The 25,584-nt window shown below is 35.1% G+C and overlaps 2 protein-coding genes across 3 annotated transcripts; both read right to left on the bottom strand.

Moving 5' to 3' along the window:
- Positions 1–3,847: 3,847 nt before the first annotated feature.
- On the bottom strand, positions 3,848–16,668 carry LOC129885951 (CLP protease regulatory subunit CLPX2, mitochondrial). 2 transcript variants are annotated; one of them, XM_055960446.1, is made up of 15 exons: positions 15,840–16,662; positions 15,704–15,765; positions 11,715–11,815; positions 11,336–11,415; positions 9,294–9,344; positions 8,277–8,351; positions 8,122–8,199; positions 7,892–7,948; positions 7,395–7,465; positions 7,208–7,307; positions 6,956–7,060; positions 6,016–6,078; positions 5,784–5,906; positions 5,026–5,184; positions 3,848–4,168 (listed from the first exon to the last, which is right to left on the bottom strand). In XM_055960446.1, exons 1-15 carry the CDS (start codon positions 16,557–16,559, stop codon positions 4,097–4,099), a joined length of 1,917 nt encoding a protein of 638 aa, XP_055816421.1. In that variant the 5' UTR covers positions 16,560–16,662; the 3' UTR covers positions 3,848–4,096. The 2 variants fall into 2 exon arrangements, with proteins under 2 accessions (XP_055816421.1, XP_055816422.1); XM_055960447.1 differs by lacking the exons at positions 3,848–4,168; positions 5,026–5,184 and adding an exon at positions 5,191–5,318 and having other exon boundaries at positions 15,840–16,668.
- A 6,091-nt stretch (positions 16,669–22,759) lies between these two features.
- LOC129885953 (zinc-finger homeodomain protein 4) lies at positions 22,760–25,360 on the bottom strand. Its single transcript, XM_055960448.1, has 2 exons — positions 24,512–25,360; positions 22,760–23,666 (listed from the first exon to the last, which is right to left on the bottom strand). Exons 1-2 carry the CDS (start codon positions 24,724–24,726, stop codon positions 23,009–23,011), a joined length of 873 nt encoding a protein of 290 aa, XP_055816423.1. The 5' UTR covers positions 24,727–25,360; the 3' UTR covers positions 22,760–23,008.
- Positions 25,361–25,584: the final 224 nt, after the last annotated feature.

The raw sequence follows: 25,584 nt of genomic DNA on the forward strand, positions 1-25,584 counted from the left end.
ACTTAGAAACAAGGAGACAAATCAAATGAATCATGCACATGAGTTGATAAATTGTGTCTTGCTCAAAAGACAAATGTAAAACATTGTATAATGACCAAGAGTTTGAGACAGCAAGAAATAAAAGTATAAAAATTAAATTCTGAGTAAAGGACTTTATATATCAAATAATAATAAATATAAATTATTAAGTCATTATTGGATTATCGATCAACCCATTAAGAAAAAACCTTAAACAGTTAAGAATCGATAATTCGATAATAAAAAAATTAAAATCATTACCAAATCACTAAACCAATAACTCATTATCGATAAATCAATAACTTTTTTTTGGTTCAATTTTGAACAGCCCAATTGTAAAGTATAAAAGAATTTACACTATTAATTATGCTTAACGGTTTCAAAAAATAGAGAGAGAGGGTGTATTACACACACCACTGAGGTGTGTTTCTCAAACTAATAAGTGATAATTTAGGTATGAAACTCACACTTCCAATAGTTTAGATATGAAACTCAAAAAAGGTATAATTTAAGCGTGTTTTTAACACTTATCTCATTTTTAAATATACTAATTCGCTAGTCAATAGATAAAATATCAGTTGGTTCGATAACTGTTTAGCAATTATTGAGTTGTGTAACGAATAGCTTTTCTGGTACTTCTTTTTCGACGAGCGCAACTTAAAAATAAAAACAAAAAAAAACTTCTTTATACTGTGTTATATATGCTTAGTGTTGTGTTTTTTGGCACCTTACAAAAAAGAGGACTTCGTTACTATCTTTTGATGATCTCTTATTCTTGAATATGTATGAATAAATTTTCAGCTGCAACTTTTTTCAGAGTAGTGTAATGACAATATTACTGCAGTTATTCAATTGAAAGAAATTTGAGAAGCACCAAAATTATAAACAGAGAGCAATTGAGCAAACAGAAGCACCAAAGCTTTATTCTTTACTCTTTAAGGTTAATGATTGTAGTATGATAATTAATATAGCTGAAAATTAAATAGGCTTTACCGCTTAGGGATTAGGGTTAACAATAATATATTGCGATAGAATATTAAATGGGATTTTAGGGTTAAATTGTAATATAATATGTACTTTATAATTTATATATCTAAGGATAAAAGTGTGAGTATGGTATGGATTAACGGATTAACGGTTTTATCCGATATGGAAATTGAGTAATCCACCCCTGCATCGTTAAATCGTTAAGTATAAAATTTTAATCTGTTGACCAATCGTTTATCCGTTAATCCAGTACCAATAAGTCAATAAGTCAATTTTGCGATTGGCACAACCCTACTATTAATATACTTGACGTTATATTTTACCTTTTTCAAAATACTAGTCTCTCGACACGTGCATCGCCTGTGGTTGCAGACTTATATTTTTGCACGAACGATCCTATTTTGGGTGATCTTAAATTCTTTTCCTACTTATTTAATGAAAAATTATTGTCCAAAGTACCTTTAACTATGACTTAATTTTACTAGATAAACCTTTTTAAAGAAAGTTTGCTCCAAGGCGTAAGTTCAGTGTCATTTAATTCGCAAGAAAAACCTTTATGCCCTATAAGACACAAATCTAGTGCTAGTAAACTAATACCCAGGACACAAGTTAAGCCTAAGACATAAGTTCAGTGTATGAACTTCTTAAGAGACAACATTCTAAAAATTAAACTTATGTCCCAAGGCATAAGATATATCTTACGAAACACAAGTTCAATGTATGAACTTCAAGGCATAATATTTTCAAACTGAACTTACGTGCACAAGTTATGTCTTACAAGGCATAAGTTCAATTTTAGAACATTATGCCTTAAGAAGTTCATACTGTTGAACTTATGACCCAAGACACAGGTTATGCCTAAGGCAAAAAAAATTCACAAGACACATATGTAAGAACTTCTTTAGGTACGTATAATGCTCTAAAAATGACCCTATGCCATTTAGGGTATAACATATGCCTAGTGAATTTTGTTTGCCGTGTGATTTTTTTTTAATATTAGGGTTATTTTTATCACAATATTTACTTTTCAATTAAGGAACACTATAATATAGTTTATATCCGTGTGAAATTGAGTATGAGAAGGGTGAAAACATATGAATTTTACTATAGAAATTTCATATAAAGGGACTTACAGTATATATTTTATACGGACAATTTCACCAATGATTTAGCCGACCCATTTTAGATTGATGGAATAGTGGCAAAGGAAGAATTCTGAAAAAAATTTACAATGGCATTAATAAAATTGTGTGAAGTAAATGCCTAATTATAAAAAAAATGGTGATTAAGAAGTAATAAGGCAATACTTGTTTGCCAAACAGAGAAGCTGGACGATCGTTTGGGCGACCCCATTGTGATTTTGATTATTGGAGAGATTAAACATGCAATTATTAACGAACTTGTTCTCGAGACATCTGCTGGGAAAGTGTTGCTTCCGTACGAAGTGCTCGTTGGTGTCTTCGCGGAAAATTGTAACTGATATGTAGGGGTGTGAAAGTTAATTTAAATTAAATGGCTAGGAATATTTTTAGAATTTTAAATAATTTCATTTTAATAAAATGAGTTAGGAGTAATTATGTAATTTGACTTTTAAATTAAGGAGTAGTTCATGCTTTTATAATAGTATAGATATAGATTAATTCATATTTATTATGAAAAAAATTACATGTAATTGCTTATCAGTAACATAATAAGGTAAAGATTGTTTTAATTATGGGTTATTGAAAATTGAATGTAGTTAATTACTTGCTATATTTTCATTTTACCTTTTCTGCGTTATTACTATATCCTATAAAATACACACCATGTACTTTATAAGGTGTGAAAAATAAATTAATGTCAAAAAGACTCGAAACTCTTTTCTTTATTATTCGAACATCTTTTTTTTTTTTTTTTTTTGCATATTGAGTTTGTCTTTCACGGGACATACACATTTGAATAGGCCCGATACAATGTGTATCTAAATTGATCAGATCAAAGTGTTATATTACTAACTTGAGTTCTTCCGACTTTTATTTAAACAATTACAATGTAATTTGAAAACGTATTTTAAAACTAATAAAATGTAAAAGTAAAAAATAAAAAAGGTTAAATGATAGTGACTTAGATACAACATTTGAAACATTATGAAGGCTAGGATGAATTCATTCCATCACTTGGCCTCAACTGAAATCTATAACCTTCAACTTTGAACGTGCACAAGTAGACACTTAAATTTATATAAAATTGAACAGACATACGCGTCCTACATGACAATTTTACGTGAGATACACTCACACTAATTTGTATTATGCCACCTATTCAACTTCATACAAGTTTAAGTACCTACTTGTGCACACCAAAAGTTGAAGCGTATAGATGTCAATTGATGCCACCCTTAAGTGACTTATTACTTGAAAATAGCTACTGTACAAACAACATCATCCATGAGAAATGCTTAACATGATTAGGCAAACTCAGAGTGTGTGTATACGCAAATAGTGCTGCATTTTGTTTTCTGTGCACGCATTCGTTGGTATTGAAAGGTTAAAGGTAGATGGTCTCGACTCTTGACCGCATTTTCATGAATAAACCCCTCTGCCATAACCAAGGCTTTGATTAATCTCCTAAGAGGAATGTTGATATTCTATTATGATTGGAGAATGCCGTGTCCAACTTATGCAGATAATATCTCCTGTTGCTGAAGAGAAAAGGAATAAAGAGAGTGAGGATGTCAAGGCAAAACTCACCGCACCATTACAACTTACAAGATAGAATCTCTAGTTCACATGATGTACAAGAGATAAAAACTTCCACATCAATACTGTTTCAAATTCAAATTAACCAATCTTGCGCCTTCAAATAGAACCTCTAATATGAATGAAAACAGAACTGCATAAAGCATCGTACTGGAAGTCAAAATGGATTGGATCGAGTATCCAGGGAAGGAGGCTGTGGAACATATATAAAAACTCAGTTTGGAGTTTAAAATCTGGGTTTACAAAAAGCCTTCTTTTAAGAACAAGGAGCCCCAACTAGCTTTGCACGTTTGATAATACTTTATATACACCAACTCACACAAAAAAAATGGAAAAGAAAAAGACCACTGAGATCACAAGCTCAAGGCTCTTGCCGGAGCCTCAGACTCTGAATCCAAGTCTTCTTTTGTTGCTTCCTTCTTTTCCTGAAAAAAATAGCTAAATCACTCAAGAAATTTACACTTTGAATCCTTCTAGAGAGCATGGAAAATCTTGAGCAAACAGTTCTTTGATTCACACACTTCTTGGCCAAGATTCAGTATGTTCGTACAAATATAACTAATGATCACAATAATGTTCCTGATAGGAGACAAAACCCTTCTATAAAGAAGAAAGATCAACTTTGTGATGGAAGGGAGAAATGACACACTAATGATTTAGGCAATAACACATCTCATTATTTTGGTCCAGACAATTAATATTTAATTTTCAAGTGTCTTTAGATCTTCTCTTTTGATTACAGACAAAACATATAATATCAACGCAAATCATTCATCTCTCAATTCCACACTTGATCGTTGAAGCATCAAGGTGAAAGAGAAATTTGGTTATAATGGGTAAAACAAGCTTTTTAACAGTTTACACTTCTATAATGGAAGAACAGTGAATTTCTCGAGGTTCAAAACCCAGAGTTGGGTACTGATGTGGGTGGTATAATGATCTATACTCACAATTTTCTCTCTCTCTCTCTCTCTCTCTCTCTTTGAAGTGAAGAGAGAAACAAGTTTCCTTTGGATGATTAAAAAGAAAAAGAAAAAAAACTGTTCACATCACTAACCCATCAAACACAAACTATAGGTTACTACACATTGAAGGCAAATTGTAATAAAACTTGCCAAATGGAACATCTAATCAGCTTGTATTATATTTCTAGATTATTATGGTCAATCCTAGGCAAGCATTTCGATAATTGGTAGGGACTACCTCTGCAGATACGCAGATATTTAATGTGACGGGTTGATGGTAAGTTGTCTAAAATGCTTATCTATGAAAGGAGACACACCATTGTCATTGTTGATCCAGTAGAAGGGGGAATATTCTCCAGCCCACTGCTACCACGAAGAACTTTTGCTCCACATCCAACTGTATCAGCTGTTCCGACAGCCTCTTCATCAACCAGGACAACCTCTACAGATTCCTCACCTGGCTTACTTCCAGGAACCTGTGCACAATATCCCAGGATATGGTTTATGAAAATAGCTGTGGCATGCACAAGGATCCTCTGAGTGTCATGTGGTCGAAAAAGCACAAGGATCACGAGGGCTATGTAAAGATGTCGATTTTCAAACGGACAGGCTGCATTGAAATCAGAGACAGACTTGACAAAACCATGTTTCACTGAGGCATCATTTGGGAATGTGATGTGTTTGAGCATGAGAAAACAATTCTTCAAGTATTTACTACATGATTAAAAATACATTTAGTCATAAAGGTTTGAGTGGAAAAGCACTTTGATAGAACTTTTGGAGCTTTTAAAAGCAATATTTAGGCACATTCCAAAAGACAGGTAAAAATCATGTTTAGGTTCATTTGGGAAATTTGGAGCGAAATTCTTTATAGAATAGCTATGCCAACCACTCATGGGTGTTCACGTAAAACTTTGAAAGTAATACTCAAAGCAGGTACTTCAAATTTTCAAATTAAATGTGATATCTCCTCCCTTGAGTAGCCTAAATGTGATAAGAGTAAAATGGTGGGATATTTTTCCAAGCTCTTCCAGAATTAATGCCAAAAACAAAAAAATATGGTGTCATGCAATACCTCAAACATGGCTTCAGTCAGAATACTTTCTAGTATAGATCTTAAGCCTCGTGCACCAGTGTTTTTGGCAATGGCTTTCTCAGCAATAAGTCGAAGTGCATTCTCAGTAAACTGTAATTTGACCTGTAACATCAAAACAAATCATTTCGAGGTAAATTGACTGATTTTGATCCAGTGCATCAGAATGAAGTATCATATGTTAGAGCTAAACAGCACTGAGCTAAAAACTTACATTATTCAAGTTGAACATTTGCTTGTATTGCTTGCAAAGAGCATTTTTAGGTTCTGTGAGAACCTGCAGAGCAAAAATATCCACAACCAAAAGGGAAAAAAGGAAATAAGAAACAATATGAAAGGTGAAAAGCAAAAGAGTACATCAACTTCAAACATTCTCTTTCATCTTCAAGTAGCCTATCACTTTTTTCCTCCTCCTGGTAGTCCAGAAATCATAAACAAATAATTTCTTAATGCATGACTGAACCTCAAAAAGACTTCTCACAACACACCAACCACACACTATTCATTTTCTTCAGTTGTTGGCTTTTCTATGCGTGTATTAACCTACTATTGTAAGATTAAGGCATTTAACTAGGTCAAGGTACTTAAATCAGATATTTGAATTATAAGCTACAGGTTCAAGAGTACAACTGATCTAGACTATAATTGCAAAGAATCTGAAAGCATAGAGGTTTATTTGAAGAAGTTTGATAATATAATTGTAGGCACGCGGTAGCAGCACCTCAAGCTCCAATTCTAGAGGCACAAAGATGATTTTACTGATGTCACCATGGAAAAAAGGATCAAAGAAAGAGAGAAAAGGCAAATATTGGGAGGGTACCTTTAACAGAACATATTGAATTTACTCTTCTTCCCTTCTTAATGTCAGCTAAAAGTCCAAGATAGCACCTATAAGCAAAATGAAAAACTCCCAAAGTTCCCCATCCAATCAATCAATCAAAACCACATTTACAGATCGGAGTGTAATTCACTCTGGTTGGGCCCATTTCATTAGGACATCATCAACAAGTACTATGAGGATTCATCATAATTTGACTATTTTTAAATTGGTCATCAACCTCCTAGGCACAGTTGGAGTTCCCAAAAAGCCAATTAAATCAGGAAAATGTGAAACTAGAAACTACATTGCCAAAAGACGAAACGAGTAGACAAACCTGAACAAGCTGATCCTCATCCAGTGAAGATAAACTCACTAAAACTGGAAACCGCCCCACAAATTCAGGTATGAGTCCATATGCAGTGAGATCATCACTCTCTACCTAGATACAGAAAGCAATGTCAAACAAATGCTTCCAATGCATTTGGTTTCTAGAATGTCACGAGAATACAGAGTCATGAAATCATTAGATCTACAAAATAGCAATCCAGAAAAGAAAACTATGCTCAAGTCACAGGGATCTCCTCACAGATTCCAATAGTGATGATGTGACTACAGCATCAGTTACACCACCCACTCTCATGTTAGTTCGAACAGGTGCTCCAAATCCAATTGAGGAATCTTGTCGCCTGGGAGTAAAGGAATGATTAGTTGAACCATAATATATCACTTAACCTAAATGTGTTTCATGAAATTAACTGAGTTTGACAGATTACCTTTCTGAAATTGTCTTCTCTAAACCAACAAAAGCTCCACCACAGATAAAAAGGATATCTTTGGTGTCTATCTGCAAATTATTACATGGAAAAAGTATAAAGAGCAGTCAGCATCTAGAAAGAACAGTGATTGAGCTACTGAACAAGTATGCCCAGCTCGTTACAAATTTTCATCCTTCATAGCTGATTGCTGCAAGGCCTATAAACCAGTATTTGACTTGAATTGCACCTCCCAACACGTGTAGTTTTTCTGAAGACGTCCTGTTTCTTTTTTGTTGAATAGGTCAGAGTCTGGGATCTGATTTTCCTTGGGCAAACAATCTTTCCTAGTAGAGATTTGTTTACCACCCCCAACTTAATCAAATTGATTCTAAAAAGCACTAAAACTATATCACCATCCAAATAGCAAGTAGTAAGTGTTTTTCCCACAGAACTGTTGACCTGCAATTTTTAAAAAGAAAAAGAAGATAAAAGAGGCTTTAATAGATTCAGTATACCTGAATAGTATCGCCACGTGGATGCTTCCGTGCTCTATTGTCAGGAACACTAACAATCTGAAGAAGAAATAAAGATAAACTGAGCAAGTGAGATTATTGATCTCCGAAAAATGCTTCAAAAGAGCACACATTTGAAGTCGAGGAACTACAGACATGAATATGTAAACATGTTTACAAGTGTCATAGGCAATTGGAACAAACAGATGAAATAATTTGCAATAAATACTCACAGTTCCTTCAAGCATCTTCAGCAGCGCCTGTTGGACGCCCTCACCAGATACATCTCTCCCAACATTCAGGCTCTCAGTCTATACAGATAAGTGATAAGAATGATTACTTTAAAATCAATTATCCAAATTCATACAGTAGAGAATGGTTTTTGGACCTTTTTGGTTATTTTATCAACTTCATCTATGTAGACAATCCCTTGCTGAGCTGCTTCGACATTGAAGTCAGCAGCCTGCAACCATACATAAACACCAAAAATTTATAATTGAATAACTATGCTTCTGATAGTGCAAAAGTCAAGCAGATTACACAAGAGAAGCCATGTAGTCTGCTTGACAAGGAAATAGAAGTGCTTCTCCAGATAAGCTATTCAACGCAACCTTCATAAAAAAGAAACTATTCAAATGCAATAATCAGCTGAACATCAAGGGGTCAACTGCAGTACTCTCCATACACAATAAATTTTCAGTTTTTTTGCAGTAGAATTACACAACTGCTTTTACATTCCAATTAAAAATCATATTTACTCTATTAGGTTATACTTTCTGAATGGTCATCCAATGGAAACACATAATATCAACTAGAAAAGAACACAGTTAAGTACTTTTAGGCAACCAGCTAGTGCACATCTACCATGCCATTAATAACATATCAAACTGCAATGCCAGAAGAAGCAGTAGATATCTGTTTGCCATCAGCAATGTGAAATGAAATTGCAAAATCACCAAAAAAGAATCAGAAGCAGTAACACCGAAAGAGAAGCCTTAAAAAAATTGATCAAGAGAAGCCATCAAGATTTTTACACAGAGAATGACTGACCATTGGTATAACAGAAAGTGCAAAAGTACATTGAAAAGATTGCACAAGTTAAAAGAAGTTATATATTGATAATATCAATATTGAGAACATAGTTGAACTTTGTGCAACTTGCGTGTGCGATGTTGCTGGAAACAAGAAAACTAAATATTTAGGATCATGTCCAATCTTGTTTAGTGAAATCACAAAAGCCCAGGCATCAGACCCCTTATTTTTTTTAATAAGAACAATTTCTTATCTTAAACTCTCAATATCACAACTCTGCTCTGAAGTACCGTTAATGAAATAAGCTAACTAAGCAGATCGGGCATGAATAGAATGGAAAAAACTTCAAATGCTATTAAAGCATTGTGCATACCTCAAGTAATTTGTATAATACAGATTCCACATCCTCGCCGACATAACCAGCCTACGGTGATAAAGAGGGATAAATACTCATTCTTCTAATGATACTAATAGAACTAATAAAAAGGTAAAATAAACTAAAATTTCATTTCACCTCCTTGGAAAAGCAGGTTTACTTAGAGATAGTCCATACTTACATGAAACAACTAAAGTCAGAAAGCATAGGCCAACACAGTTCAACGGTTTGGCAAGATTAAACAAAAGTAAAATTCCATTGACTGCCACAACCACACTCATATCTTTTAAAATGCAAGGACGAATGTATTGACAATTTTCTGATTAATACAAAATTAGATGTGTGCACGGCAATCTAACAAGTAGACTACATTTTCTAGTTATCAGACCAAAGTTTAAGCACTTAGAAATATTTCTACCAAAAGAGCTAGTCCAGAATAATCAGCAATCTCTCCTCTCTACCTCTTTGAGACATATTTAAGCAGAAATGATTAAGTCTTAGGGCGATGCCATTATTGACGTCATGATTTTTTTAATAAGCTAATAAAATTCATTAGAAGAAGGGCAAATATGTGCCCAAATAGAAGAAGTATACCAAAAAAATGGAAAACCTTAAAAAACAAAATGGTTTTCTATGAATAACGCCCAATCTTATTTACTTATAGTAAGCTGATGGGTGCAACAAAAGGAAATAAGGGGAAGGAGGCTATTTCTCAGGTGTACCATGCTAAATTATACATGTGCCAAACATTTCTTTAGAGGATTATTGCCATTTGCTTAAATTTCCTCATCCTCTGTTACAACTCATTGCTTTTCAGACGCAATGAATAAGAGGTAATGAGAAATAATAGAAACTGTGCTTTATCAAAACAAAAATAAAACCTATGACCGTTGTCCTGGTTTCTTAGGGTTATGAAAATTGTAAACTCTAAGTATTCCCTATTCTCAAACACATTCTGCGGAGGAAAGGAATGATAATTTGCAACAGATGTACTTTATGAGGAAAGATAGGATGATGTGAACAACTTTATTCATTGTAAAGTTACATCTTAGGAATGGTCAATCTTTCTGAATATACTAGAAGTGAAATGGTGCATCCCTGAATCCTCCCAAAGAGCTACTGTTATAATGGAACAGAAGAGGCCTCTACAAAACTGCAAAGCCCCTCTGATACACCATACTGGAAACCATATGGTGGATTGTAAGGAGAGAAAGCATCAACAATATTTTGAAGAAAACGAGAAAATTTTAGACGAGAACACAGATGTATCATTATTAGCTTTTTGGAGCAAAAAAGTAGTTGTGTGGGAGATGCAGAAGTTTTTCAGTTCACTCCATGTCAACAAGTGAGTTAAGTTTTTGCTTTGTACTGCATACTCCAAGCACACACTTGGCGTTATAGTTAATAAAACCCTCTTTGACTTGTAAAACAAAGTATATTGCCCCAGTTCACAGTTAGGAGATAATCTGTGAGAGAAAAGAAGAGAGGTTTTGATATTTGAACACCAGCAGTTGAAGATCCACCTGCTTGATTGTTTAGAAAACATAAAATAGAAGTCTGTCTTTTTTCCCATAAACAAATGAATAAATATAGAGAAAGAGAGCCATATTCCTCCTTGGGTAATCTTCTTATGCGTTATGTCATATTAGGCCTATCATGTAAAATTCAATCATTAGATAACTTCAACAAGTTAGCCCCCGGGGCTTCAGTCTAGTGGTAAGAGTACAATGTGTGATGTGTGGGTTAGGCGACGCTACAAGTTTGAATCTTGGCACAGAGTCTTGCCTGGTATTAAGTGGGGAAGGGCCTAAGGAACAATTTTGAAGTATGTTGTCGTGAAGTCCACCCCATCCCAGCCCCCTCCTCCCTTTCCGAAATGCAGAAGAATCGAAGAAGATTACGGCATGAGTTCATCTTCTATTTTTTATTATTGAGTTCTTCATAAGTGAAAAAGTATACAACTTATAGCTATTTCAGGAACAAAGGGAAAATGAAATAGCACTGAATCAACTTGAAGTGAAAATTTATTGCAAACCTGCCTGTGTTAAAGTTGTTGCATCCGCAATTACAAAAGGAACATTGATGAGACGAGCTAGCGTCTTCGCAAGTAATGTTTTCCCTGTCCTTTCATCCACAGAAAACACAAGTTAGAACACAAAGACCTATTAAGTCAATTGAAACTAAGATTCTTATGGATAGATGAACCAGATATCACTTCTTTTAATAAGGTAATAATTTGTTAATAATGGAAATTTTTTCCATAAACCAGTACTAAATGCAAAGTACAGAATGTACAACATAATATGGTTCTCTACGAACTGGAACCCAACCTTCTATACAAAATGAAACTTCATTGGTGCACCAAAAAGAAACTAGGAATGAGGGTTTTTTCCTCAAACTAGAAATCAGATATCATACCTGAGCCAGTGGGGCCCATCAGTAAAACATTGCTCTTCTCTAATTCGACCGAATCATTATCAATATTTTCCAGCTCATCTCTAACTTTACCGGAATCTGACCTGACATTAACATCAGTACTATCAGTTTTCTTCTGTAATAAGTAAAGCAAAACTTCTTCTTAAGTGAAATAGCCAAGGACTAAGCTAGTGCTGGACGTTATGAAAAAGGAGGATCACTGCACAATATAGAAGATCAGTATAACTCTACTCATAGTTGCAACACATTATCTGCAATATATGCTACATTCATTCAGAAATATTTTATCAGTTTTTTTCTGTAATAAGTAAAGCAAAACTTCTTCTTAAGTGAAATAGCCATGGACTAAGCTAGTGCTGGACGTTATGAAAAAGGAGGATTACTACACAATATAAAAGATCAGTATAACTATACTCATAGTTGCCACACATTATCTGCAATATATGCTACCTAGGATCAGATGGGGGAGTTTGACCACGGCTAGTGCCCTGGAGATAGGAGAGAAATTGAAGATTATGAGGGTCAGGGATAGTAGTGGGAATGCGAACACTATGTGGGATAGGACGGCTAGTTGTATTAGGGTTGTAGCAAGGGAAGTGTTGGGAGTCTCGACAGGTAGCCATGGCCGGCATCGAGGGGACTGGTGGTGGAATAGAGAAGTGCAAGGGAAGGTGGAAGCAAAGAAGATAGCATATGCGAAGTTGATAGAAAGCAAGGATGAGGTGGAGAAGTGGACGAATAGGGAACTTTATAAGATAGCGAGGAAGCAGGCGAAGTCGGCGGTTTCGACGACAGCTTTTGAACGCCTTTATGCTGAACTAGAAGAGAAATGCGGGGATAGGAAATTGTTCAAACTAGCAGGGTGCGGGAGCGAAGGGCACGCGATGTGGTTCAAGTGAAGTGCATTAAGGACGAGCAGGAAAAAATATTGGTAGAGGAGACCCTCATTAAACAGAGATGGCAGTCGTACTTCCATAAACTCTTGAACGAAGAAGGGGACAGAGAGATTGTGTTGGGAGATTTGGAACATACAGGGAGGCTTCACGATTTTAGGTGTTGCAAGAGTATTTCGGTTGAAGAGGTTAAGGGTGTTGTGCGTAGGATGCGCTGGAGAAGAGCGACCGGACCTGACGAGATTCCTGGGAAATTTTGGAAGAGCGCGAGCTCGGTAGGTTTGGAGTGACTGACTAGGTTATTTAATGTCATCTTTAGGATAGCAACGATACCCGAAGAATGGAGGTTGAGCATAATGATCCCTCTATACAAAAATAAGGGGATATCCAGAGCTGCAACAACTATACAGGTATCAAGCTTCTAAGTCATACTATGAAAGTGTGGGAAAGAGTGGTGAAGATGAGGGTTAGGAGAGGCGTGTCTATTTCAGAGAACCAATTTGGATTTATGCCGGGATGCTCAACTATAGAAGTCATCCATCTTATGAGGAGACTGGTGGAGCAGTATAGGGAGAGAAAGAGGGACTTGCATATGGTATTCATTGATTTAGAAAAGGCTTACGATAAAGTTCCACGAGAGATACTATAGAGATGTTTGGAGGCTAAAGGTGTACCTGTGGCGTATATTAGGGTGATCAAGGATATGTATGAAGGTGCCAAAACCAGGGTAAGAACAGTAGGAGGGGACTCAGAGCACTTCCCAGTTGTGATGGGGTTGCATCAAGGATCAGCCCTTAGTCCATTTTTATTTGCCTTGGTGATGGATGGATTAACGCGACAAATTCAAGGTGAGGTGCCATGGTATATGCTTTTTGCGGACGACATAGTCCTGATCGATGAGACTCGTAGCGGAGTTAATTGGAGACATACCTTGGAGTCTAAAGGGTTTAAGCTGAGTAGGACCAAGACAGAGTACTTAGAATGCAAGTTCAGTGAGACACCTCAGGAGGTTGGCGCGGAAGTTAGGCTTGGTAACCAGGCCATCCAAAAGAAAAGTAGTTTCAAGTACATTGGGTCTATCATGCAAGGCAGCGGGGAAATTGACGATGATGTCACACATCGTATTGGGGCAAGGTGGATGAAATGGAGGCTCGCTTCCGGTGTGCTATGTGAAAAGAAGGTGTCACCACAACTTAAGGGCAAGTTCTACAAAGTGGTGGTTAGATCGGTTATGTTATATGGGACGGAGTGTTGGCCAGTTAAGGTCTCTCACGTTCAAAAGATGAAAGTAGCCGAGATGAGAATGTTGAGATGGATGTGTAGGTATACCAGAAGCGACAACATTAGAAATGAGGCTATTCGGGACAAGGTAGAAGTGGCCTCGGTGGAAGACAAGATGCAGGAAATGCGACTGAGATGGTTTGGACATATGAAGAGGAGAGACACAGATGCCCCAGTAAGGAGGTGTGAGAGGTTGGCCATGGATGGTTTCAGAAGAGGTAGAGGTATGCCGAAGAAATATTGGGGAGAGGTGATTAGACAGGACATGACGCAGTTACAGCTTACCGAGGACATGACCTTAGATAGGAGGGTGTGGAGGACCCACATTAGGGTAGAAGGCACATAGTCTCGTTATTCTTTCCTATTAGTAGGCGCATTAGCGCACTATAATTTCTTTTGTGGAGGACTCAAATTAGGATAAAAGGCTAGGTGAATTATCCTTACACCATAGTAGTTGTAGTTCGGCTCATTGTTTATTGCCATTTGATTTCTGTATTGTATTGTTGTTTATAGGTGTGGGACCGGTGTACTTTGATTATCTTATTTATCTGTAGTAGTTAATGCCTCTTTCTTTTCGTACTATTCTACCATGACTTTCTCACATTTGTTATTCCTTGTTTTCATCTTGTTTTCGATATGCTTGTCCTTATCTGACCTTTTATCTTGTTTTCCTCTCTTGAGTCGAGGGTTTTTCGGAAACAGCCGCCCTACCTTTCAAGGTGGAGGTTAGGTCTGCGTACACTCTACCCTCCCCAGACCCCACATGGTGGGATTATACAGGGTTTGTTGTTGTTGTATGCTACATTTGTTCAACAATATTTGTATACAAATGTTCGCAAGGATTACTTATCAAAAAACTCACAGATTTTCTCCTACTTATTCACCTTCAACCAAAAACAAATACGCTAAAGTGAATACAATGTATTTTCTATACCATATAATTTTGGTGCTTGGACCTGCATTTTATTAATTCAATGGTGCTAAGGATGAGAAATTACAACAGATCTAGGCGAAGCGAGATGACAGCAGACAACCAAGCTATTGGACAATGTCAGATGCGGAATGTACATAGTTCCATCTTCCACGCTCCAGTTGTGAAGGCAATAATGAACATGGTCCATTCTGATGCTAAAACACTTCAAATGAGCAAAGATGGGTAGAGTTTCTTAGATAAAGCATCTAAAAGAATTGGATTCTATCTCCTCTTTTAGTACCCTGCAACTCCTCTCTTGCATATTTGCACTAGAATTAGGTATAGGCATTGCCAAAGAAGAAAACCACCATCAAAGTGGAGGAAGCATATCCTATTCTCATGACACTTCTTTGTTAAAAGACTTTGTTTCTTCCTCCCTTTGTACTCTTATTCCTTATTACATAATTCTTGTCTTTTTCCTAAAGATGAAAACAAAAACAAAAACGAAAAAACTCCTTATGCTCATTTGTGATGAAATAAATCAGGTCATAGTCTAATCTGGCCTCTGAAAGTGTTTAATGTGTTAGTGTTCGACTTCTACAAGTTGTTACCAAGTCCTTTTACTATTGTTGAACAATCGAGGAATTTTTTCACAATTTTAATAGCATCAAGAGCGGTTTCTGGTCACAAGATTGGAGCATCTAAGGAGAAATCAAAATAGCTCCTGAAACTGTTTGAGACAAGCACTTAATATGTAGCTAAAATAAACAAGCATTAGATGGGATGGACTATCAAAGGATCAAACTTTCCACTGAGGGGAGACGTCTTCACAAGTACACATGTTAGCGAGATGATATGTCATTTAACAGGACATATTTACTCACTTTTTATTCAAAGAGGAATGGTATATTCGTTTATAATGGTTGTAAACTGCAACAGAAAGCACCTGCAAAATGTAGATATCATTCATGTCAGTAAGACCAAAGCTGAATACCCCTGCAGAAACAGAGACTAGCTAACCTTCTTGGCTCTCTCTTGTCCAACAACAAACTGATCAAGCCCTTTACATATCTCCTTTGGTGTAAGCAACTCTATCCCCAAATTAGCACCTTCCCACCCTCCTCTACCACACCCCTCTTCCTTTCTTGCCTCCGTCGAATCCTTCGTTTCAGTTTCACAACTACCCTGTCCACCATCATCACTACCATTGGTCCCACTATAAGACCTCAACTTTTCCCAAATCTTGCCATCATTCTTCCCAGAACTCCCAGCCATTTCATCGTCACTCTCTTTTTCACCTCCCTTAACCCTGCCAATCTCGATGAAAGTCCCTTGCAAAGGCTCCAGCTTAAACGGTCTAAAGTAAAACGCTGTCCGGCAATAAGGACACAAATTCACCGCCTGGTAAATTCCAGTCTCTCCGGCGGTGATTGACAACGGCCGGTTAGAGAATAGCACTGTCATCATCTTCGAACAGCGTGGACAGTTCACCTCTGATTTTATGTGATCGTAGTTGTCGGAGCTTCCCTCCCATTTATGCCTAAACCCTAACCCTAGTCTAGAACCTTCGAATTTAAACACTAGCCCTACTCTAGAACCTTCAAATGGGTTGAAGAAGAGCGAGGGTTTTCTTCTAGGTTTGAGAGAAGGGGAATGAAATTTGGAAGACGATATGGAAAAAAGAGATGTTCTGAAGGTAAAAGTGTGGAGCTTTGATTTGTATTTGAATATGGCAGACATTTGTTTAGCCTTATTCTTCTTCTATGGTTCTTCTGAACTCACTCACGAGCATTTCAATGGAGGTTTCGCGACGGGGAGTGAATTGATGTGGCGGAGTTGAGGAAGAAAATGGGGCATCCAATACCCGGCCCAAGTATAGTGTTGGCCCAATAGGCTGTTATTCGAGCATCCATCGTTAGAATAGAACTTAAATGGGCTTTATTTAGCCCAAGTTCCCTAAATAACATTTCTATATTTATGACAGAAAAGTTGATTGAATATTTTCTTGGGGAAATTAGGCAAAGTGGCCCATTTGCTTTACGGCAAATGGAAGAAAATTATTTGAAAATTACAGCACAGTGTCTTTCGGTCATCTAGTTTACAAAATATATATACAATGTATAGATAATATATATTTTATACTAAATACTAAATATACATACATTATACGTGCATATACATAATATATACAACCGAGTGAATATGTAACGTATACTTCGGCCATGTTTGATAAATAAGATGGTCAAAGTGTACATCTGCTTAAGTTTCCCAATTTGTTCTACAAAGATCTTCCATAAAATTCTAATATTGTTTTAAATCATAAAATGGGCTTGTAATTTATAAATCATATGCTTGATCCGGCTTGATTACAGCATATTTATGAGAGACTGCTCCTAATATTTGAAGTGTTGGACTACAACTGATCATTTTACATTTTTGCAGGGTGATGTCGAAATAAATTTTTAATCCTGTGCAAGCTTAATTGTGTGAGTTTGTCCAAGCAGATAACAACAACATACTCAGTATAGTTTTATAAATGAGGTTTGTCGAAGGTGGGTGTACACATATCTTACCCTACCTTTGTGAGTTAGTCCAACGAGAAATATTTTCCATTTGTTTAGATTATGTATTGTATTTGGAGTTGAGTTGTAGAAGAGTGTTTTCTTAGATAATAAAGATAAATTTCATCTGTATTTTACTAAGTTTTCTTCTACTGAAAGAGTTCAATGTCATGTATAGTAGTTGAAATTTACTCATCGAAACAGTTGAATAATTGAATTTACTCACTATAACAATCATCATACGTAAATTTTGTTCTTTCTTAGAGCAATATTTTTCTTGGACACCTGCAAGGCACTTTTAGTGCATGTATTGGTACATGGCATCATATATACACAATCAATGTAGAGAATTTTTATCATATTATTGGATCATAATTTATCTGTTATAATCGGTACAATTCACACATTCAAGGAAGCTTACTTGTAAATATTATTCTCTCAACTAACTTGATAGTGTGAATATTTTTTACATAACTTAGCTCCTATTTATTCATATATAGATTTTGAAGTTGAAATTTAAAACTTAAAAAATTATTTTTTTTGAAATTTGAAATTGTGTTTCGACATGCATTTACTTCTTGGAAGTGAAATTTCTCCCACTTTTTAGAACTTAAAAATATTTTAATTTTATTTTTCAAAATCTAATAAAATTTTATGACCAAACAAATATTATTTAAAAATATTTTTTCAAGATCTGACCGAAAATATACGGCTAGCTTAAACTTTATTTGAATTTATATTTCCTTTTTTCTCTACCTGCCACTTCCTTTATTCTTTCTCTACACTTGAGGAACAATCTTCTTCTTTTTTTTTTTTTTTAACTTTCATCAAAAGGCATGGAAATAGTTGATTGGTCCAAACATGAAGAGTGCTTGAAAATTAAAGTTAATACCAATTTGGGAATTTCTAGAGTAATGGACCACAAATCATTTATAAGGTAATGCCAAGGATGCAAACTTGATATGTGGTCACACAAATCTCTAACTATATCTGGAAATCACACATTTGATTTCAGTTGTAATTATATTTATTTATTATGTTCATGGTCCATATTTATACTTTCGCTGTTTTAAGTCATGCCTTGGCAAGATGGTTGTTTGTCTATCTGAGACTTTAAGGCCCTTTACATGTTGGGATCATGGAAAGTCTAAAAGGAGAATAATTGGTAGCTACAGAGTTCAAATTTATTTCAGCGTAGGTTTGGAAAGTGTGTTGTTTTTTCATAAACGAAGTCAGAATTTGAAGTTTATGAATACAAGATTCTATTTATTTTTTTAGTTTTAAGTTACTGAGTTCTAAATTAATAATTTGTCAAATTCAATGAATTTCTTAATATGAATTCAGAGTTTGAACCAAAGTCACTGGCTCCTCCACCCCTTTGTTTTGGTATCTCTCTATGCAGACATAACTATTAATGCCAACAGTAGTGTGTATAGTCCAACTGGACATTAGCTGAAAAATAGTTAGTTATAACTAACTAGTCATTCAACTCACATTGTTAGGAGTGAAGCTGTTGTTAGGAGTTAGTTGGAACAAAGTTAGTTAGAGTAAGTTGTTACAACAACTTATAGAATAAACTGTACAAATAGCACTTAACAGCTGCTTCTACATTTTTTGAATGAACTAGCTTTTTTTCTTCTCTAATCAAACTCTCTCTAGAATCAATGTAGCTTAGCTTGTTCTATGAAGTTTCATGGACAGTTTCTAACATGGTATCAGAGCAACAATCATGAAGGACTGATCGATCTGCGAAGAAGAAGAAGAGAAACGAAAAACAGAAGCTGATGTTGTGAAGTTCTGAACAACTTCTACAGTCGAGCATCAATGGCAGAAAATGAAGTAACGAAATTAAATCATAATCATCCTCTTTATCTCCAGACTTCTGATACGCCTGGAGTTGTTCTTATTTCAACTAAACTAACAGGACCAGAAAATTATGCATTATGGAGTCGATCGATGAAGTTAGCTCTTAGAGGCAAAGGGAAGCTTGGATTTGTTACTGGATCATGTGCAAAAGAAGATTACAAAGGAGTACTAGAGGAACAATGGGGAAAATGCAATGCAATAGTGTTATCTTGGATTGCAAGCACTGTTACAAGTGAGTTGTTGCCAGGAATCATGTATGCCTCAAATGCGAAGAAAGTGTGGACAGATTTTGAAGAGAGGTTTGACAGATCAGATCTCACAAGGACTTATCATCTATGGTCTAAAATTGCATCTTTGAAACAAGGCACTGACTTTGTTACTTCATATTACTCGAATTTGAAGGATTTGTGGTCAGAATTAGATGTGATGATTCCATCACATGGATGTAATTGCGAAAGTTCAGCTCCCTATGTGGAGCATCTGAAGTCTCAGAGATTACTTCAATTTCTGATGGGATTGAATGAAAGTTTTGGGAACATTAGAAGTAGTATTTTAGCTAGAAAGTCTGTAGTAACGTATGTAAGCTTATGAAATCTTTGTATGGTTTGAAGCAAGCTTCCAGACAATAAAACATAAAATTGTCCACAGCCTTGATAGAAGTAGGGTATATATAGAGTTCACATGATCATTCTTTGTTCACCAAACATGCAGACAAGGCTATTGTAATAATCTTGATATATGTTGATGATTTGCTGATCACAGGTAGTAGTCAACATATGATGGATGAGGCTCAAAGGACTTTGCATAACAAGCTCAATGTTAAAGATCTAGGACAACTCAAATATTTCCTAGGAATTGAAGTGTTGAGATCAAAAAAGGGAGTCCTACTTAATCAAAGAAAGTATACATTAGAGTTGTTTTTCACAGTGGGATTGAGTGGTACCAAACCAGTTTTTCCCCATATGGAGATAAACATGAAACTCACTACAGTAGAGTATGATTCAGTAGTTGATAGTACTGATGATCCAATTTTGAATGATATTCATAGTTATCAACAACTAATTGGGAAGTTGATCTCCTTGACAATAACCAGGCCTGATATATGTTTTGCAGTTCAAGTTCTTAGTCAATTCATGCAAAAGCCAAAAAAATCACACTGGGATGCAGCCTTAAGAATCCTTAGATACTTGAAGAAATCACCAGGACAAGAAGTGTTACTGAAGAGAGGTTCAATCACTACACTAACAGCCTTTTGTGATTCAGATTGGGCAGGTTGTCCTAACACCAGAAGATCAGTAACAGGTTATGTGATACAACTTGGTGAATCATTAATCTCATGGAAATCAAAGAAGTAGCATACAGTAAGTAGAAGTTCAGCAGAAGCTAAGTATAGAAGCATGGCAGGTGCTAGAGCTATACAGGGCAAACCGATAAACCGCACCAAACCGACAAACCGAACCAAACCGAAAAAAAACCCGACTAGTGGTTTGGTTTGACTTGATTTGGTGTTTGGAAAAAAACCCCGACCATTATAGGGTTGGTTTGGTTTTAACTAAAAAAAGTCAAACCAAACCCAAACCGACCCGATTATAGATATACTACTTTTAAATTATGTTATACATAAAAATATTTATTAAAATGTAATTTATAAACATTTTTTAAAATTTTTTCATAATTTTTGTTTTCTTTCTTACATTTAGATTTGGACTTGAGAAAACCCATCTAAACAATATACAAAAAAATTCATCTTATAAAGTTATATTATAAAGTTAAAACTTCAAACAGTGTTCTGCCTCCATCTTATATGTTGATATTTTGTACTAGAACTCTTTTTAAGAAGCACTGCTCTGTGCTTTTTATTAGATACTATGAAAAACCCGAGAAACCCGAAAAAAACCAAAAACCCGAAAACCCAAAAAAATCCGAAAAACTCGAGAAAAATTGATATCGAAAAACCCGACTTTTGTTGGTTTAGTTTGGTTTGGTTTATAGATTTAATAACCCGACACAAATAGTTTGGTTTGGTTTGTAAAAAATCTGAACCAATCCGGTCTATGTACACCCATAGCAGGTGCAGTAGCAGAGATCATTTGGTTAGTAGGATTGCTCAAAGAACTCAAAGTGGAGGTCACTACACCATTCAAAATTTATTGTGACAATAAAGCAGCTATGCAGATTGCCTCTAATCCAATCTTTCATGAAAGAATTAAGCACATTGAAATTGATTGCCATTTTGTGAGGGAAAAACTCAAAAATGGCTTAATCAAGACAGAATATGTTAGGACCAAGTTTCAGTTAGCAGATTTACTTACAAAGGGACTAGGACTAGCACAACATCAGTTTTTGATTGCCAAGCTAGGAGTTCTCGATGTCTTCCATCCTAGCTTGAGGGGGATTATTAATGCCAACAACAGTGTGTATAGTCCAGCTGGACATTAGCGGGAAAATAGATAGTTATAACTAACTAGTCATTCAACTCACATTGTTAGGAGTGAAGCTGTTGTTAGGAGTTAGCTGGAGCAAAGTTAGTTAGAGTAAGTTGTTACAACAACTTATAGAATAAACTGTACTAATAGCACTTACCAGCTGCTTCCACATTTTTTGAATGAACTAGCTTTTCTTCTTCTCTAATCAAACTCTCTCTAGAATCAATGTAGCTTAGCTTGTTCTATGAAGTTTCATGGACAGATTCTAACAATAACATAGAAGTTGCATTAGATATCAACTTTTAACATATTTGGTTCCAGACCGGCTCCTCTTTGATACCCTTGAGAATAATTTTAGCAAAAAATATGTGTGAATTTTTTTAAAATCTTTCCCCATGAGATTGTTTTTCTTTATTATTTATTTTAGAAGAACATTGGTTTGATATTTGAAAAATGACATTCATATCCAATAGTTTTTTATTGGATATGAAATTAATACTTAGTGCCTTTCATATGCAACTTTGCCCACAATAAAATGGATTTCGAGCCGTAAGAGAGTTGTTTGGTATTTTAGGACAAGCATAGACAAAAAATAATATTATTTTATTTTTTGTTTGGTTACTCATCGTGAATAAGTTTTATATCAGAATAAGTAATTAGTATTTAGAAAAATTATTCATACCAAAGAGTGAAACAAATCACCAAGACTAGTTATCAGAGAGATAATGATAAAAATATCCTTGAGGTCCCTTGAACCCTCTTTTTGGTAAATAAGATTAGAGGGTATTAATTTGATAAACAGACAAACTTTTTAAAAATTTATTCAATACACATTACTTTTAATATCCAAATATTTTAATTATAACTACATAAATTGTCTTAATTAAACGAGACCTAACCATGTAAGTTATAACAGCAACAAATACATTAAAGTGTCTCTAAATTATAATATTATCAGAGATACTACTTAATTTTTAAAGTTAAATTTCTGTTTGTTTGCGGGGGTCCGGTTAATCCCCATCCGTACATACAAAAATCTCCTTTGGTGGCTTAGTTTATACAAGTGTCTGGGGCCAATGCAAACATATTTATAGTTAACTCATAAATTACTTTTAAATTAGTCATCCCAAGAAAAAGGTGTACAATTAAAGACAAATCCAGTCAGTACTGGAGAGATGAGATTAATTAGTTAATTAACTAAACAAAATCCAAACAACCATAAAGAAGCTCTCCTCCCACCATTCCAAAATTCCCACATGCACTAGTACTACACTACATATTATTCTTAAAATATTATGCTAATAAAAACAAATTAGGAGATAAAAATTGAAAATCATCAAACTTGATTTTCATTAGGAATAGTACTGTTGGGATTTTTCTTGGCAAGGCTATGCTTATTGTTGTGCATCCAAACTTTAAGCACTCTTCTTTTAACTCCAACTTCTTGACAGAATTGTTGCACCACAGCTTCTTCTTGTTTTTGTATTTTCCATCCAACTTTTTCAGCAAAATTCAGCATTTTATCCTTTTGTTCTTGAGTAAATTTTGTCCTAAACCTCTTTTTCACATGATGTAATGGCCTAGCCATAGCCATAATTCCACCATCATGTTCTTCTGATTCAGAATTAGGAAGTGAGCCCATATTATAGGACATTATCATTTGATGATGTGGTGGCATTGGTCTAGTTGGAATTATAGTACCAAAAGGCTCAGGGCCTAAAAGGGTACTACTACTCTTGTTGTGTCCTAAATAAACTTTTTTAGTTGATCCTCCCCTGTTGAGATGATGAAAGCAATCACAAGAAGAAGGTAATTGAAGGTGTTGTTGTAGATCACCTTCTATTTCTTTTCTATGGAAATTTCTGTGGCAATTGCAAGCTGAACAAATGAAAGCTTCAATTGAACCTTCTTCACCACTTGGCATGAACTCTCCACATCCATCTGTTGCATTACCACCCATGGATGCTGCATGGTTCTTTAGACACTCTTTGTACCTGTCCAAATCATACACAATTAATTAAACGTCTCATGACATTACTAGCAAAAGGGTGCTTAAGATTTCATTTGTATTTATGTAAAAGTAATTTTTGAGATATATACGTATATATACAATAATATTTTCTATGTACACGTTTGTGGAGCCAGAATTTTGATTAAGGGAGTTCAAAATCTAAAGAAGTAGACATACAAACTAGTTGAAGAGGGTTCGACATCTATTATAAATAGATGAAAAAGTAATTTAATTATGTATAATAGTATAATTTAGGATTTTGATGAACCCCCAAACATAACATGTAGCACTCTTATGTTGGTTGAGATGATCACACAATTCAAAAGTAAGAGGTTTCATACGTGAGCAAAAAAATGTTGTAATGTGTTAAGCTCATTATGAAAAAGAATGTATGAACACCCTTTGTTCCATGTTACGACTAAGATAATCACACAATTCAACAATGGGCAAGAGGTTTCATACCAAAGTAAAAGAAAGTTCTAACGTAATTAGCTCGTTAAAAACAATAAATTTGAACACAATTCAGTGCAAATGTGCCAATTGAGAGGATCACACAATTCAACAATTCAACAATATCGTGACTAAATGTCTCATACCAAAGTAAGAAAGCTCTAAAGTATTTATCTATAATTGAAGAACTAGTCTTACCCACCTTTAAGATATTCACACCATTCAACAAAAGATAACCCAAGAAGGGACAGAAATTACATACTTGAGCAAAAATAAAAAGTAGTAACATATTTAGCTCAATAAAAAAAATTAGGCCGTACGTGAAGAGCGTGTTTGGATGTAATATAATTAAAAGAATGTGTAACAATTTGACTGTACCTGACCATTTTCTTGAAAGGTACATGATGATCTGCTGCTGTTGCTACTGGTGGTGCATCAATGGGAGGACCATTCATGGATGGTGGTATAATGTGATTGGTATTGTTGGGTGGTGTAGGATCATGATGTATCATGTGCCCATGACCATGTCCTCCTCCAACATATGTGCTGTTAATTGGTAATGGCATATCTTCATCTTGACTTGGAAGTTCCATTTCTGACCTCTTTCAAGAAATTTTTTTGTACTTATGTGTAGACCAAAAGGGACAAGATAGGAACTTATTAATTCAGTAGAAGCTAAGCTAGGTGTAGAGCTATATAGACTAAAATGATTAAAATTGAAACTAGTGGCTGACTTCAACTAGTAAAGAAAAGAAAGAAAAAACAAATAAAAAAAACCTAGGAGATGTTCACAAATTTTGTCCTCTCTTTTTGAAACATGGCTACAAAACTAGGAAATAATACACTATTGACCCTCTCATGCATCATCAACATAATTAATTTCTCACCAATTCATTATGGAAATGTAGAACGAAGAAAGCTTTAATTAATTTTTGAAGTACTACTAGGATCATGTTAAAATTTGTTTTCTTGAAAGTGAAGGAGAAAAGCGTCAAAACACTTGCAAAATTGTTTTCTTGAAGAAGACTAGCTTAGTACTTGATAACTAGAACATATAATGAAGAAGGAAAAATGGAATTCAATGGCATGAAAATGAAGCTAGTACAGATCAAGACGAGTACTGAAGGTGAAAATTAAAGAGAGATTCTTTAACTCTTGATCAAAAGCAAGAGACAAAACTGCAAAAATGATCAAGATTGCTTTTTTCCTTTTTTTATTTTATTGTAGAGTTAATTTTGGAATTATATAAATGAAAGAGGTGATGAAGAAGATGAGATAGACAAAGAATGGAATGGGATGAAGAGTGTTTTTGCTAGTGAGTGAAGCACTTAACATGAGCTTATAGAAGTAGCGAGGACCCAAAAAGAGTTGGAGAGAGATAGGAGAGAGAGAAAAAAGAACAGCCCATTTTATTTATTTAATAATGAGTGTAATTTTAATATACCCATCTG

The sequence above is a fragment of the Solanum dulcamara genome, chromosome 4 (assembly GCF_947179165.1).
Source record: "Solanum dulcamara chromosome 4, daSolDulc1.2, whole genome shotgun sequence".
NCBI classification, from domain to species: Eukaryota; Viridiplantae; Streptophyta; class Magnoliopsida; order Solanales; family Solanaceae; genus Solanum; species Solanum dulcamara.

Bases quoted from the DNA above. Each gene is read 5' to 3' on its own strand.
- LOC129885951 (XM_055960446.1), bottom strand. From the start codon at position 16,559: ATGTCTGCCATATTCAAATACAAATCAAAGCTCCACACTTTTACCTTC. The intron at 9,345-11,335 runs GCAGGTTTGCAA...TTATCACCGTAG, and splicing joins ATGCAACAACTTTAACACAG to GCTGGTTATGTCGGCGAGGA. The intron at 4,169-5,025 runs GTGTGTCTCCTT...TATTTTTTTCAG, and splicing joins CTGGATCAACAATGACAATG to GAAAAGAAGGAAGCAACAAA.
- LOC129885953 (XM_055960448.1), bottom strand. From the start codon at position 24,726: ATGGAACTTCCAAGTCAAGATGAAGATATGCCATTACCAATTAACAGC. The intron at 23,667-24,511 runs GTACAGTCAAAT...TGATTTGGACAG, and splicing joins CCTTTCAAGAAAATGGTCAG to GTACAAAGAGTGTCTAAAGA.